Here is a 15,470-nt window from a genome sequence, read left to right on the forward strand (position 1 = left end):
TCAAGGACCTGTCTATTCTTGCATCTATCGAGATGCAAATTTCTGCCCTAAAACTATTTTCAACTAGGTATGTTATTAATTAATTCAGGTACAAATATTCCCAAAGGAAGTGTCATATTTTGCAGCACAAAGCATGACATTGGCCAATACCCTGGGGGTGGTCGAGGTGCTGCAGGAAGATGGCACAGAGCAAATGTCTTGAAAAGTAGGGACAGCAGTAGTCTGAGACCAAGGACAAATGGGAAGAACACAGGAGAGCGCCCCTTCCAGACATATCCCAGAGCCAGCCATTTATTCCCAGAGCCACTGCTACCCACTAGTCCAAGCCTCCAGTCTTGCCTAGACAGTTCCAATGGTTTCCCAGTTGGTCTCCCTGCTTCCGCTTTTGCCCCTCAGCAATCTGTGGTTCACTCAGCTGCCAGAGTGTTCCTTTTCTCAAAGGCTCATCATATCTCACCATGCCGTTCAACGGCTCCCCAAAGCACAAAGATCTAGTCTTCCCCCACGTGCTCAGAAATGTCCACACGATCCAGCCCATGCTCACCTCTCCAAACTCAGCTTGTTCCATTCTCTCCCCACCACCAATGTTCATTCCTATTTTTCCACCCCTCAAGAAGGCCAAGCTGTTTTCACCATGGGGCCAATTGCAATAGCTTCTTGGTCTGCCTGGCATGCTTTTCTGCCTGATCTTTGTATGGCTGGTTCTGTGTCCTTCAGATTTCAGTTTAAAAGTCATCTCTTCAACCTGAAGTGGCTTCCAGTTCCTATCATATTACTTTTTTTTTTTTTTTTTTTTTTTTTTTGAGACAGACTCTTGCTCTTGTCACCCAGGCTGGAGTGCAGTGGTGCAATCTCAGCTCGCTGCAATCTCTGCCTCCAAGGTTTAAGCAATTCTCCTGCCTCAGCCTCCCGAGTAGCTGGGATTACAGGTATGTGCCACTATGCCTGGCTAATTTTTGTATTTTTAGTAGAGACAGAGTTTCACCATGTTGGCTAGGCTGGTCTTGAACTCCTGACCTCAAGTGATCTGCCCACCTCAGCCTCCCGAAGTGTCAGGATTACAGGCGTGAGCCACCACGCCCGACCTACCCTCTTTTAATTCTTGGCCAAACACCTATCATTATGTGATATTTTTCCTATGGACTGATACATTCATTGATGTAGTGACTGTCTCTCCCTCATCCCACTACCATTTAAGTTCAAGGAGGGCCTGGAGCTCTTTTCTCCTGTTCCCTTTTGTATTCCCAGTGACACACCGTAGGTGTTTAGTAAATATATATAGAATGAAGGTAAAAATGAATAAATTAAAAAGACCACCATCCTACCTACTTCACAGCTTTGGCTCTATTTGGCCAATCAAGTGGCCGAGTAATGACAATCAGAATACGTTAATAGGCTTCACCTAGAAAGCAGGGAGTAGCACGATTATAAATAGCTCAAAAGCTTTCTGAAAACAGTATATGCTTAGTCACTCTCCAAAGTCCAGATGGAGCCCCCTCGATCCAGGGTCTCCTGAGTCTCAGCCCTGGAATCTTTACAAAGGTTTTCACAGCCCCCTACAATCTGGCCCAACCCTGCCCATGCAGCTGCCCATTATTCAGCAGGGCTAGAAGCCCAGCTCTTGAAATCATTCCAAGCTCAATGTTCACTCAAGGTCTCCTGAAATTCTGGGCCGCATACTAAAGTCACACACCTCCCTGCACTCAGACCATTAAATCCCCCGTTCCTTAAGCCCTCGGCTCAGTCAATACCTCTCTTCTACCATTGTCCATCACTGACTTAGCCAGAGCAGCAGTTCCCAAAGTCTGCAGAATCCTAGGGGACCCCAGGACCCATTCATTCATTCATTCATTTTACTCACTTACTTCTTACTTATTTAGACAAAGTCTCTCTCTGTCACCCAAGCTGGAGTGCAATGGCACGATCTCAGCTCACTGCAACCTCCGCCTCCCGGGTTCAAGCGACTCTCATGCCTCAGCCTCCTGAGTAGCTGGGATTATAGGCATGTGCCACCACACTTGGCTAATTTTTGAATTTTAGGTAGAGACAGGGTTTCACCATGTTGGCCAGGCTGGTCTCTAACTCCTGATCTCAAGTGATCAGCCCACCTCGGTCTCTCAAAGTGTTGGGATTACAGGCGTGAGCCACTGCACCTGGCCCCAGCACCCTTTTAGGCAGTCCATGAGATCAAAACTATTTTCAGAATACTACTAAGATGTTATTTATTTGTCTTTTTCACTGTTTGTCATTTGCGCTGCTGGTGCAACAGCAAGGCAAGTTAAACTGCCAGCCTCATAGCGCAAATCAAGACAGTGGGACCAGATGATTCTAGCAGTCATTGCATTCTTCAGTGCCATGTGCAAGCAGAAAAAAAAACGCCAGTTTAATTTAAGAATATCTTCACTGGGCCGGGCGCAGTGGCTCACGCCTGTAATCCCAGCACTTTGGGAGGCCGAGGCGGGCGGATCACGAGGTCAGGAGATCGAGACCATCCTGGCTAACACAGTGAAACCCCATCTCCACTAAAAATACAAAAAATTAGCCGGGCGTGGTGGCGAGCGCCTGTAGTCCCAGCTACTCGGGAGGCTGAGGCAGGAGAATGGTGTGAACCCGGGAGGCGGAGCTTGCAGTGAGCCAAGATAGCGCCACTAGTGCACTCTGGCCTGGGCGAAAGAGCGAGACTCCGTCCCAAAAAAAAAAAAAAAAAGAATGTCTTCACTGAAGGATTAAAAATTATTAAATCCTGACCCTTGCATACACATTGTTAATACATGCAAGTGTGAAGAAATGAAGCATACACATAAAGCCCCTCCGCATAGCAAAGTATGATGGTTGTCTTGAGTTCTGAGCTGAACTAGTGGCTTTCTTCATGAAATACTATTTTTACTTGAAAGAATGAAATGAAGGGCCAACTATATTTATTCAGATTTGGGTATCTGATAGACATTTTCTTGAAGGTGAACAAAGTAAGCTTGTCACTTCAAAGAAAACAGCTGACAGTATTGGTTGCCAGTGACTGGGTGTGAGCTCTCAAGCAAAAATTAGAATTTTAGGAAAGTTGCCACTGTGAGTTTGACAGCTTGCCAATACTTTTTCCCCCATCAGATCAATAGTGGTATTAGCAAATATGATTTTTATATTGTATAATTAAATCTCACCACATTTGGAAGGTCTGCATAACATGGTAAAACTACTATTTTCCAAATGGTCAATGCCTCATGTTATGAAATCACGCATGAGTAAGAAATCCATTCAAAGTACAAGATAGGCCAATGTATTTTCATGTAGGAATACAGAAAGTTCATTGATAAGGTTTCAGATTCTACCTTATAACACATTTTTAAGATACTACCACTTTTGAGTTTGGGTGCAGTATCAAAGAAGAATAAAGAAACAGAGATACTTAACAGGTGCTCAAATACTTGTTGACCATAAGCTACACTTCTCCATCTCTAAGGAATGAGTATCTTTGTTTTTGACCAAATGATCTGTTAAACTTGAGGATCTCAGCACACTTGCAGGGATACCTTTAAATTGTTCTAGAGCCCTTTCTGAAAAACGTGAATGAAATGAGTTCTATCTGATTTTTAGTCTATTTGGGGTTCAAACCTCGCTTTAGAAACTACAGATCCTGTCCCATTCCTATTTGCTTTTGATCATCAAAAAATAAATACTGTTCATTTTTTCCCTCCATGCTATATATTCCACCAAAGCTTGAACATATTTTTGTTGTTGTTGTTGTTTTGTTTTTTTTCCTTGAGAGGGAGTCTTGCTCTGTTGCCTAGACTGGAGTGCAGTGGCATGATCTCAGATCACTGCAACCTCTGCCTCTCAAGTTCAAGCGATCCTCCTGCCTCAGCCTCCCAAGTAGCTGGGCTTACAGGCATGTGCCACCATGCCTGGCTAATTTTTGTATGTTTAGTAGAGACGGGGTTTCACCATGTTGTATCACCATGTTGGCGAGGCTGGTCTCAAACTCCTGACCTCAAGTGATCTGCCCGCCTCAGCCCTCCAAACTGCTGGGATTACAGGCTTGAACCAGCAATCCTGGCTTTGAACACACGTTCTTAATAGAGCCAGTCAGATAGAAATGTCAATTCCAGCACTAGTCAAGATGAAGCAAGCCAACCATAGCCTATGATTCCCACTGATTTTAACTGAAGTCTCTGCATATAGTTTTAAAAACTCCAAAACCTTACCTACCTGAACTCTGAACACTAAACAATTAGAAGCAATGGGGGGATCTGACTCAAAAGGGGCTGAATCATGGAGCTGTGCAGCAAAAACTCCAGGAGAAATCCCTTATTATGGACAAAGGCCTTGGTTTCTGTCTCTTTCTTATCTTTTTTTCTCACTCAGTCTAGCCCTCAGGCCATGCATATGGAAAAATTTCCCAGATCTACTCATGAATTAAGCAAGGTGTAGTGAAGTGTACACAGTGTGTTGCCATTTGTGTCAAAGGTGGTGGTAATAACACATATTTGGATTAAAAAACAAAACAAAACAAAAAACTCCATTGAGGACCGAGTGTGGTGGCTCACACTTATAATCCCAGCATTTTGGGAGGCTGAGGTGGGTAGATCACTTGAGGTCAGGAGTTTGAGACCAGCCTGGCCAACACAGCAAAACACCATCTCTACTAAAAATACAAAAATCAGCTGGCTGTGGTGCTGGGCGCCTGTAGTCCCAGGTAGTCAGGGAGCTGAGGCACGAGAATCGCTTGAACTAGGGAGGTGGAGGTTGCAGTGAGCTGAGATTGCGCCACTGCACTCCAGCCTGGGCAGCAGACCAAAACTCCATCTCAAAAGAAACAAAACAAAACAAAACAAACAACTCCACTGAGATAAAGAAAATGTAGTTTATATATGTCATGGAATACTACTCAGCCATAAAAAGGAATGAAATAATTGTATTCGTAGAGATCTGGATGGAATTGCAGACCACTATTCTAAGTGAAGTAACTCAGGAATGGAAAACCAAACATTTTATGTTCTCACTCATAAATGGGATCTAAGCTATGGGGATGCAAAGGCATGAGATTAAGAATGGACTCTGGGGACTTGGTGGAAAGGGTGGGAGAGGGTGAGGGATAAAAGACTATACACTGGGTACAGTATACACTGCTCACGTGATGAGTGCACCAAAATATCAGAAATGACCACTAAAGAATTTATTCAAGCAACCAAACACCACCTGTTCCCTAGAACTGATTGAAATAATGATTTTTAAAACACTACTGCCTGTTTATAAAGGAAACTAGTAACAGTGGCTACTTATTTGGAGGGTGTGTGGGGACTGGGTGGATGGGTGTCAGAGGTAGTAGAGAACTCACTTGAGTGTGTTATCTGTTGATAATTCAATACTCTATATTTTTAAATATCATCCTTGCACAGAACCCAATCAATTCTGTTGAATGAAAAAAGCGCAGAAGATAGCTTCCCTTCCATCCGTTCCCATCTCCAGCACAAACCCCTGTCACTACTGATGATGCCACTCCTCCATGGGATGTTTCGGGACCCCCTGGACAGCAGCAGGCAGCTTTTCAAATCCTTTTTTTAATGTGGTTTTTAAAGCAATACTTGAGAATAATCAGCTTCCAGTAATAAGCCCTTTCATCACTCTAGAAAGTGTTTTCAAAAGTATGTTCTAATTAGGTCCTTACAACACGCTGAGACAGTTTATCTGTTCTAGGTTCTATTTTATAGAAGGGAAAACTGAGGTTGTGGGAAGTAGGGGATCTGCCCATGGTCATTCCTCTGGAAATGGCAGAGCCGATCGAGATCTTCTGATTACAAGTTGACAGTCCTTCTAAGGCAGCTTAGAGAAGGGTAACACCCCTATCATCCTTCCCAACTCCAAAAGGAGAAAGAAGAAAATGATAGCAAGATCTCCACAGATTTTCTTTCCATCCCATGACACTTTATGACAGACTGACATAAGTATGGGTCAGTCTGGGTCTTGGTCCTAGGAGACAGTACCGGCAGAGAGGGAAAAATATCCAAATTCTGTTTTGACTGTTGCACTTGTCCAGCAAGAGAGAAATGAGGAAGGAAAAATGTCCTTGGCTGGTGTGGAAAGAAATCTGCCAGTAAATCTGGTGGATGTTCCAATGTGCCAAAGATATCCCCCCAAGTCCTATTAACACCATGACACCGAACCAAAGAGGCGGTGAACGCGTACTAACACTGCTGACATCTTGGCAGCTTTTGAAAGAAAGATCCCGTTGCTATTTACTAATGCATGGGTGGGATATCTGAAGATGGAGAGGTGCTAGAAAGGAACCGGAGTGTGGGAGGACTTTGCTCCCAAGGACTGAGTTGAACGTCACCCTGCATATGCTTTGCAAATGTTTCCCTCCGTAAGATTTCCCCCTCTTCCATCTCCTACCCTCCAAATCGACCCTAGAGTCCCAGATCCTCCAACAGAGAGAAAGCGAGAACTATCAGGGAAGAGAATGAAATGTGCCCTTCATAACTACAGTCCAGATCCACTGTCCAAGCTGAATGGAAGCTTAAAGAACAGCAGCATCAACAGCATCTAGAGGTGGGGTGTGGTGGCTCACGCCTGTAATCCCAGAACTTTGGGAGGCTAAGGCAGGAGGATCACTTGAGGCTGGGAGATCGAGACCAGCCTGGCCAACATGGTGAAACCCCATCTCTACAAAAAATACAAAAATTAGCTGGGCATGGTGGTGGGTGCCTGTAATCCCAGCTACTTGGGAGGCTGAAGTAGGAGAATCACTTGAACCTGGGAGACAGAGGCTGCAGTGAGCCGAGATTGCATCATTGCACTCCAACCTGGGCAACAGGGCAAGACTCCATCTCAAAAAAAAAAAAAACCAAAAAAAAAACCCAAAAAAACCCCAGCACCCAGCACCTAGAACGTCCAGGAGCACATAGGATGCCTGCAGGGTCTATAACTGAAGATCAGCACATAATACAAGAAAGTGTCCTAAGCAAAGTCCCAGGCCCTTCATAACTGCTCTTAGAATATGCAGAGTGTTAGCGTGTTCTGATTAACAAAAGTCTAACATCTATTCTTACTGGAATAAAAGGGTGATCATAACAGCAATTCTGACCCCTCCCCTAAGGTTAAGGAACGATGTTGACTGCTTCTGACATAACATGGTGTATTTATCCTGGGTAGGATAATTTGATGCTTACCTTCCCACAGAAAAAGAAACGCTTAAAGTTTTTTGTTGTTGTTGCTGTTGTTGTTGTTGTTAAGAAAAAAGCAGCAAGTAGGCCGGGCACGTTGGCTCACGCCTATAATCCCAGCACTTTGGGAGGCTGAGGCAGGTGGATCATCTGAGGTCAGGAGTTCAAGACCAGCCACGCCAACATGGTGAAACCCCCTCTCTACTAAAAATACAAAAATTAGCCAGGTGTGATGGCACACACCTGTAATCCCAACTACTTGGGAGGCTGAGGCAGGAGAATCACTTGAACCCTCGAGGTGGGGATTGCAGTGAGCCGAGATCATGCCATTGCACTCCAGCCTGGTCTACAGAGTGAGACTCCATCTCAAAAGAAAAAAAAAACAAAAGAAGCAAGTAGTAGTCAATAATTCACAACTATTTTAATCACTCCAGGGTATGTAAAAATATCTTAAGGAGAATCAGAAAACTTTAAAAAGTCAATGTAATTTTAATTTCAAATTAAGTTTTAAACTAATGGGCTAATTTTTCTTGTTTTTCTTTATTTTGAGACAGAGTCTTGGTCTGCTGCCCAGACTGGAGTGCAGTGGCGCGATCTCTGCTCATTGCAACCTCTGCCTCCCAAGATCAAACGATTCTCCTGCCTCAACATCCTAAGTAGCTGGGATTACAGGCACGTACCACCATCCTCAGCTAATTTTTGTATTTTTAGTAGAGATGGAGTTTCAGCATGTTGGCCAGGCCGGTCTTAAACTCCTGACCTCAAGTGATCCGCCTGTCTCAGCCTCCCAAAGTGCTGGGAATACAGGCGTGAGCCACTGCAATCAGCCCATAATGGGCTAATTTTATGTAGCTTTGATGTGGTCCCTTTCAAAGTGGGTAGGGAGTAAAAATGGCACAAGCAAAGGTCTGGAAACGTGCAGGGTCCCTCAGATTGAACTAAATTCTGCTCCACAGCAGCTCAGCAAAGTGAAATAATTATCTTCCTCACCTCAAGTTTCCACTTTTCCTCCGAGCCTGGAATGCTCCCACACTTTGTTATCTAAGAGGCCAGGGTGATTCAAGGGAAAGGGAAAAGGAATTCTCCCCCAAGATCAACATCTGATCAACAGAAATAGATCTGCCTTCACGCTGAAACAATTCTCCACGGTCCTATTGTTCTTTGTTTTTCCCAAATGATGGAAAAATCTAATTCCAGAAGAATGTTAGTAGCTAGATTAGTGACCACAGTGTTAAAAAGTTATGTAGCTTAAGATTTTAAGGGTTAACCTATTCAAGTATTTTTAGAATAATATCTGATCTCTTGACATAAATCTATTATATAGTCATATAAGCAAAGCTCCCACAAGATGGAGAACCAAAGGGCCAAGCCTAAAAAGGCTTCACTTGGAAGAAATTAAGTATGACTCGGGCTTGGGATACTCAGGCTTAGACATGCTGGGTCCAACTCAATATAGAGTAGGCAACAGTAAAGTTTAACGGGAAAAGGAAGAATAAAGACAGGTGCTTGGAACCACATTGGGAACAAAATACATGACAAGCGTTCAGAAAGTTCTAACTTTCTAACCATCAGGGAGGGGTTAGAAAAGTCTAGACTGCTGTCAGTAGGGCAGAGCTGAGGAATGTTTGTTTGAGACGGATTCTCACTCTGTCGCCCAGGCTGGAGTGCAATGGTGTGATCTCAGCTCACTGCAACCTCCGCCTCCTGAGTTCAAGCGATTTTCCTGCCTCAGCCTCCCGAGTAGCTGGGATTAGAGGCACGCACCACCCTGCCCAGCTAATTTTTGTATTTTTAGTAGAGACGGGGTTTCGCCATGTTGGCCAGGCTGGTCTCGAACTCCTGACCTCAGGTGATCCCCCCCGACCTCGGCCTCCCAAAGTGCTGGGATTACAGGCATATGTCAAAGAAGAATAAATCCTTTCGCTTAGTTGGACGTACCTGCCCTTCACAGGAATAGCTTCTGTGCAAGAGCATGAAGAAGGCCTCCACGGTCCAGGGAGCCCTGGGGAAAGCTCCCTTTGAATCTCCCTTTGAAGGGGGTTTGAATTCTGTCCTTTGCAGACATGGATGCAGCTGGAGGCCATTATCCTCAGCAAACGAATGCAGGAACAGAAACCCAAACACTGCATGTTCTCACTTATAATGTGAGCTAAACATTGAGTACACATGGACACAAAGATGGCAACAATAGACACTGGGGCCTACTTGAGGGTGGAGGATGGGAGGAGGGTGAGGATGGAAAAACTACCTCTCAGGTACTGTGCTCACTACCTGGGTGTGAAACGACTGGTATACCAAACCCCAGTGGCACGCAATTTACCCATGTCACAAACCTACACATGTACCCCCTGAACCTAAAATAAAAGTTGGAAGGAAAACAAAATAAAAAAAGACAATAAGGGGATTCAGAAGAACAAGGCAGCTACCCTAGGCCATCCCACCAGACAAGAGAAAGACACTTCTTTCAAATCTTTCTTGTTGGGTGGAAAGAAGGGAGTCTCTTAACATGTGCAAATGGGTTCATTAATGGAAAAAAAAAAAAAAAAAGTCCTTATTCCATGTGATACCCACATCAGAACTCGCTCTCCAGCAGTGTGTCACACTGCCCTAAAAATGTCTTCAATCGGGGACTGGAAGAGGTGGGTCATTGCCCCAGAGACCTAGACTGGCCTGGCCCCCACTATCATCCCAACTTGGTTGTGGCAATGTCCGTTGCTTTGGAAGAGTGATGATCATCAGAATTTTCCTCCAACTCTGGCATTTGGCCCAGATCGGAAGACTCTTTTATATTTTCATTCCCAACACTTACGATCCCGACTCTTACATTTAGCAACCACCTTGGCCATCCTGCACCTCTATGTCTTACCAACTATAGTTAAGAATCACAGAAGTGGTAGCTATGATAGCAATTTCATTTCATTTCCCTCAGCACTTTTCCTTTCCTCTAAGACAATTTCTTAGGGCCCTGTGCTGTCGATAACAATCACACAGTCAGGAACAGTCGTAACAGCTCACATCTATTGAGCACTTACTCTTTTAAGCATTACGCTAACGGATTTACATAATCATAGCTTTTACATATTTAAATCATATTGCCTTAGCCCTCTGACATAGATCAGGGGTGTCCAATCTTTTGGGCCCCATTGGAAGAAGAATTGTCTTGGGCCACACATAAAATACACTAACACTAACGATAGTTGATAAGCAAAAAAAATTGCAGAAAAATCTCGTAATGTTCCAAGAAAGTTTACAAATTTGTGTTGGGCCACATTCAAACTGTCCTGGGCTGCAGGTTGGACAAGCCTGATATGGATGCTACTATTGTCCCTGTTCTGTAGAAGAGGAAACTGAGGCTCAGCATGCCAATCTTCATCTCATCTTGTTCTCATACTTCGGGAAGAACTCCTTATCCAACAGTAAAGCTTCAGGGATCCAAAGTTTATGAATGGTCTTTTTTAACAGCTGGGAGGTAAGGAGGGATAGCAGGAGAGAGAGAGGGCATACGATAATACTCTCTGGTCTGGGCTTTTGGAAGAGTATTCTTGACTCCTTTGGTCACAAAATACACAGAAAGTGTGGCTACACTATTGTTTTGCTGTGGCACAGGATTTAGCTGATTCTTACCCTATTGTCTTCCTGGATTTCCCAGTCACTGGAGAAAGTCGCCAGCTGCTGCCCTTGCGAACAGTTTGAAAACTGGAAAAGGCTAGAAAACATCCTTCTGTTCTCTTGAGTGTCTGGGAAGATGGCATCTTGGAAATTGACTCCGTGAGGCAAGAGGTTATAATTTTCATCCATCCTAGTGGAGAAAAAAAAGGCAGACACATCGACTAGACAGTCAAGGGTGCACCAGCTTCAATCAAGAGTCACAGACAACTGCAACGGGCTTGCCAATTTCACATCAATGTCTGGCATGGCTCTCATTAGAGGAGTTACTACTTCTAATTATTTCTTTGTTTCACACTACATCAGTCTACCCTTAAGGTTTTCAAAAGATAAGTTTGAGCAAAGTATGGAGAAAAGTATGTGTATGGTGCCTGTTTGTCTATTTGTGTTGTCTTCCAAGTCCCCCAAGGGGTCTTCCTTCTCAAAGAGTGTTCCTTATTTCCTGGTGAAAAAAAGGTCAGCTGTAATGACCTATGTTTAAGTTCTGTCTTTGCTATTTATCTTCTTTATGACATGAAACAAATGTCTTAACTCCTCTAAGCCTCAGTATTCTAATCTGCAAAAAGAATATAGTACTGTCTAGGTGCGGTGGTTCACGCCTATAACCCCAGCACTTTGGGAGGCCAAGGCAGGTGGATCACCTGAGGTCAGGAGTTCAAGACCAGCCTGGTCAACACAGTGAAACCCTGTCTCTACTGAAAATACAAAAATTAGCTGGGCATGGTGGCACACACCTGTAATCCCAGTTACTCAGAAGGCTGAGGCAGGAGAATCACTTGAACCTGGGAGGCGGAGGTTGCAATGAGCAGAGATTGCACCATTGTACTCCAGCCTGGGTGACAAGAGTGAGACGCCATCTCAAAAAAAGAATATATATAAATAAAAAATAGTACCTACTTTTTTGGTGATGTCATAAGCGTTGCATCAAAAACCTAAGTAAATGAAGCACTTGGTACAAAGTAAATGCAGTATACCTATTAGTGAACACATTTAAAGGCCTAGCATAAATCAATTAGAATGAGTCTTTAAAAAGTCACAAAAAGAAAGAGATGAAAGTTACACTCCAGTCTAAAAAAAAACAACATGTAGAGCTCACCAGCAAGTCTCCACTGCCACCCTCACCCCTGACAGTAACCAGAGGTCCAGTTTCATCTCAGTGGGTCCCAGAATAACAGAGAAGGAATGATTTGTGTGTAGTTGTTAACACACTCCAAGGCAAGACAGCCCTGTGAAATGAAAATGTCAGACTACTGTCTTTGTATTTCTGCCCTAACTTTTGTGAACATGGTAGAGCAAAAAAGATGAGAATTGGCTGAGCACCACGGAACCATTCGACAAACTGTATTTCATGATAAAAATTTCTTTAAAAAGCCTGCTCAAATAGTTGGGCTCTTTTTCCTTTGGAGAACAAAGTTCTGGTTTTGAATAGTTTTATAGATTGTTTCTCAGTATTTTTCCTAATTAAAAACATGAAACCCTAAGTTTCTCTGTATCGAGAAGGGCACTCTCTCAGTCTCGCTGGCTTTATTCAGAAACTACACTTCTCTGGAAATATATATATATATATATAAACTTAATCTAGCTGAACCACTCAAGCCAACACAAAGCAAGACATGTTTTTTAAACTTAGATATTCTGGCTTCAATATGGAAAACATGTGTTACCATGCACTTACAAACACCACTTTGTAGAACTGTTTTCTTTCTCAGAGAAATGCGAGCTAAAAGTGAATCTGCAGACCCATGTCAGCTTCATTCCAAATATCCTTAGTGCTACTTCCCAGACTGGGAAAACTGGAACTACAACTGATCACCCCAACAGTGGATTAATTCACTATCTTGATAGATAGGTTAGATTCCATTTTGATGTTTTTCTCAGTTGTTTTATATCACTCTCCAAATTCCATTGAAGCCAACCAAAGAATTTAGGGTTCTACCTGGCACTCTCTATTCAAATTTCAGAAGAATTCAGTAGTCAATGAGAATTGACTGAATTCTTAGGCAGATGCATTCCATCTTGACCACAGGCCAACCTTCATGGAACTTCAGAAGATTCCAGTGGTCTATAATCAGAGAGGACCTGCTGCCTGGTTCACCTCTCCACTCCTCAAAGCATTGCTACCCAGGATTTTACCAGCAGCAGAACCCCGAGCCCCAGTAAACCTTTGCTATTTCAAAGAACCTGGCAGCTGATATGAGATAGTGAAGCAATCCCCGGCTACATTCCACACCATTCACATCTTGGCATTTGAGCAAATGGGGAAGAGGAGAGAGTGGACAGCTGGTCTAACCTGCACCAGGTGCTTTGCATGAGTTACGTTCCTTGCTCAACCAGCCCTGTTTCTCACTTTACACAGGTGAGGCTATGGTAGCTCTTGAGAAGGTGTCAAGAAATGCGCTCAGAATCACGGTTAGGAAGGGCAGAGCCAAAATGCCAGCCACAGACTGATTTCAAATATTGTTTTTCTCACCGTCCCTATCTAGTCCCACTGAGGCCAGTTTAAAAACCCGAGTCAAACGGACTGTTGGAGAGCGCTTTGAGCTTTTGTCTGCAATGCTCTTCTGTGTACAAGGCACAGAAACCTTCCCTGTCTTTTAAACCGCCTTAACCAGGGGTAGCCAGGGTGTCTGTAGAGACGTCAGACGGAGCAAGAGAGATCCAAGAAGGCAAGGGGTAGGCGCCCCAGGGGCATTCTCACTTGGCACCGACAGGCTGCCCGGGGAGTTACCGGCCTGGCTCCAGGTAACGGCGACCTCGGGAGGTGGCGCAGAGAGAGAGGTGGCGGCGCCGCCGGGCTCACCTGAGGAAGAAGAAATAGGAGTAGTCCTGGACCACGGTGTGGGAGTGGCACGAGAAGTAGCCCAGGCCGGTGAGGTTGAGCCTGGAGCCGGCGGGCACCTCCAGCATGCTGCCCCACGCCTGGTCGCACAACATCTCGACCTCGGCCGAGTAGAAGAGGCCCCCCTGGCCGGCGTGGTACTGCCAGGGCAGGTGGTTGTAGAGGCCGGGCGCCTCGGGGTGCAGCGCCAGCACCCTGGCGTACACGATGGTCTCGGCCAGCTCGGCGCGGCAGCCCTCGCTCAGGGGCCTCCACTCGGAGGGCAGCTGGCAGGCGCGCGCGGGCGCTGGGGGACCCGCCAGGCAGAGCGCGGCGAGCAGCAGCTGGCGCAGCATGCCGGGCCCTCCCGGGGCGCACGGGGCGGCGGCGGGGAGCCCGGGGAGCCCGCCGGCCCGGGAAGGGCAGCCCTGGGCGCTCGGCTGCTCGGGCCTCTCCCGGGAGCTGGGCGCACCGCTGTCTCCGCCACGGGGCTCGGCATGCCCGGCCCTGGCGCGCCACGCTTTAAAAGGGTCCTGGGGACTGGACGCGCCGGGCGCCCGCCTCCCGCCCTGCCCCCTGCGGCTGGGGCGTGGGCGGGAGAGGGGCGGGGAGTCGGGCGGGTCCCGGCGCCGGCTGGGGCGGGGACCAGGGACTCGGAGAACGCGGGGACGCCGGGACCCAGCCCTGAACTGGGGACAGTGGCCCAGCAATCTCCTGGCGCCCCACGATGGACGGGGTCCGAGCTTGCCAGGCGTAAAGCCTGTTTGCAAACGCAAGGCATTCATTAAAGAATGACTCTTAATTTGCACGATTACTGCCTAAGTTTTTACATTGTCTCTACATTTCAGAGTAAAAATACATAGAAACCAAATCTGACTTTATATTCCCAGAGATTAGGAAATTCAGTGTGGGCTGAAAAGGTTTTTTAGATCTCGTGCTCTCTCAGATTTGCTTGTTATTTAATGAAGATCTTAGAAAACTTTGATAAAAGATTCCAAAAAGCAATCATTTGGCCCTGATTTTCTCAAAACTAGATGGTTTCCATAATCCCTGCTTCCATTTTCTGAACACTGTACAGCCGAGAAATACATTCAGAAGTAAATCCCAAACAGCTTTTCACATCAGTGAGTGAATTTGAGGATACTGACTCCACAGTTCCATCTATCTCTAAAGGCAACAGGTTTTTTGTTTTGTTTTGATTTTTGATTTTTTCTCAAGACAAGGTCTCTGTCTGTCACCCAGGCTGGAGTACAGTGGCTCCATCAGGGCTCACTGCAGCCTCGACCTCCCCTGGGCTCAGGTGATCCTCCCAGGTCAGTCTCCCGAGTAGCTGGGAATATAGGCACACTACCACCCCAGATAATTTTTTGTTTTTAGTAGAGACAGGCTATGTTGCTCAGGCTGGTCTCAAACTCCTGGGCTCAATCGTTCTTCCCACCGCAGCCTCCCAAAGTGCTGAGCTTTCAGGCGTGAGCCACCACATCCAGCCTGAATATTTAAATTATGCAATTTCATAATGCTATTAGTCTCCCAGGGCTGCCATAATAAAATACTCTAGTCTTGTGGCTTAAATAACAGACCTTAATTTCTCAGAGTTCTGGAGGCAGGAAGTCCAAGATTAAAGTGCCAGGGTTAGTTACTGGTGAGGCCTCTCTTCCTGGCTTACAGACGGACACCTTCTCACTGTGTGCTCACGTGGCCTTCTCTCTGTGTGTGATGGAGAAAGAGTGAGCCCTGGTCTCTTCCTCTTCTAACAAGGTCACTAGTCCTATGGGGTTATCACCCCACCCTTACGTCCTCATTTAATTACCTGCCTGAAGACCCTATTT

General features: G+C 45.5%; 1 protein-coding gene across 1 annotated transcript in view; it reads right to left on the bottom strand.

The window, feature by feature from the left end:
• CCDC3 (coiled-coil domain containing 3) overlaps window positions 1-14,196 on the bottom strand; it is a 105,804-nt gene extending 91,608 nt beyond the window's left edge. Inside the window, exons 1-2 of the mRNA XM_002820531.4 lie at window positions 13,624-14,196; window positions 10,782-10,956 (exon numbers count right to left, since the gene is read on the bottom strand). Of these exons, the coding sequence (XP_002820577.1) occupies window positions 10,782-10,956; window positions 13,624-13,997 (549 nt within the window). The 5' untranslated portion in view covers window positions 13,998-14,196. The remainder of the gene's footprint in view (window positions 1-10,781; window positions 10,957-13,623) is intronic.
• Between the last annotated feature and the right edge of the window lie 1,274 nt (window positions 14,197-15,470).

This window comes from Pongo abelii, chromosome 8 (genome assembly GCF_028885655.2).
Source record: "Pongo abelii isolate AG06213 chromosome 8, NHGRI_mPonAbe1-v2.0_pri, whole genome shotgun sequence".
NCBI lineage: Eukaryota > Metazoa > Chordata > Mammalia > Primates > Hominidae > Pongo > Pongo abelii.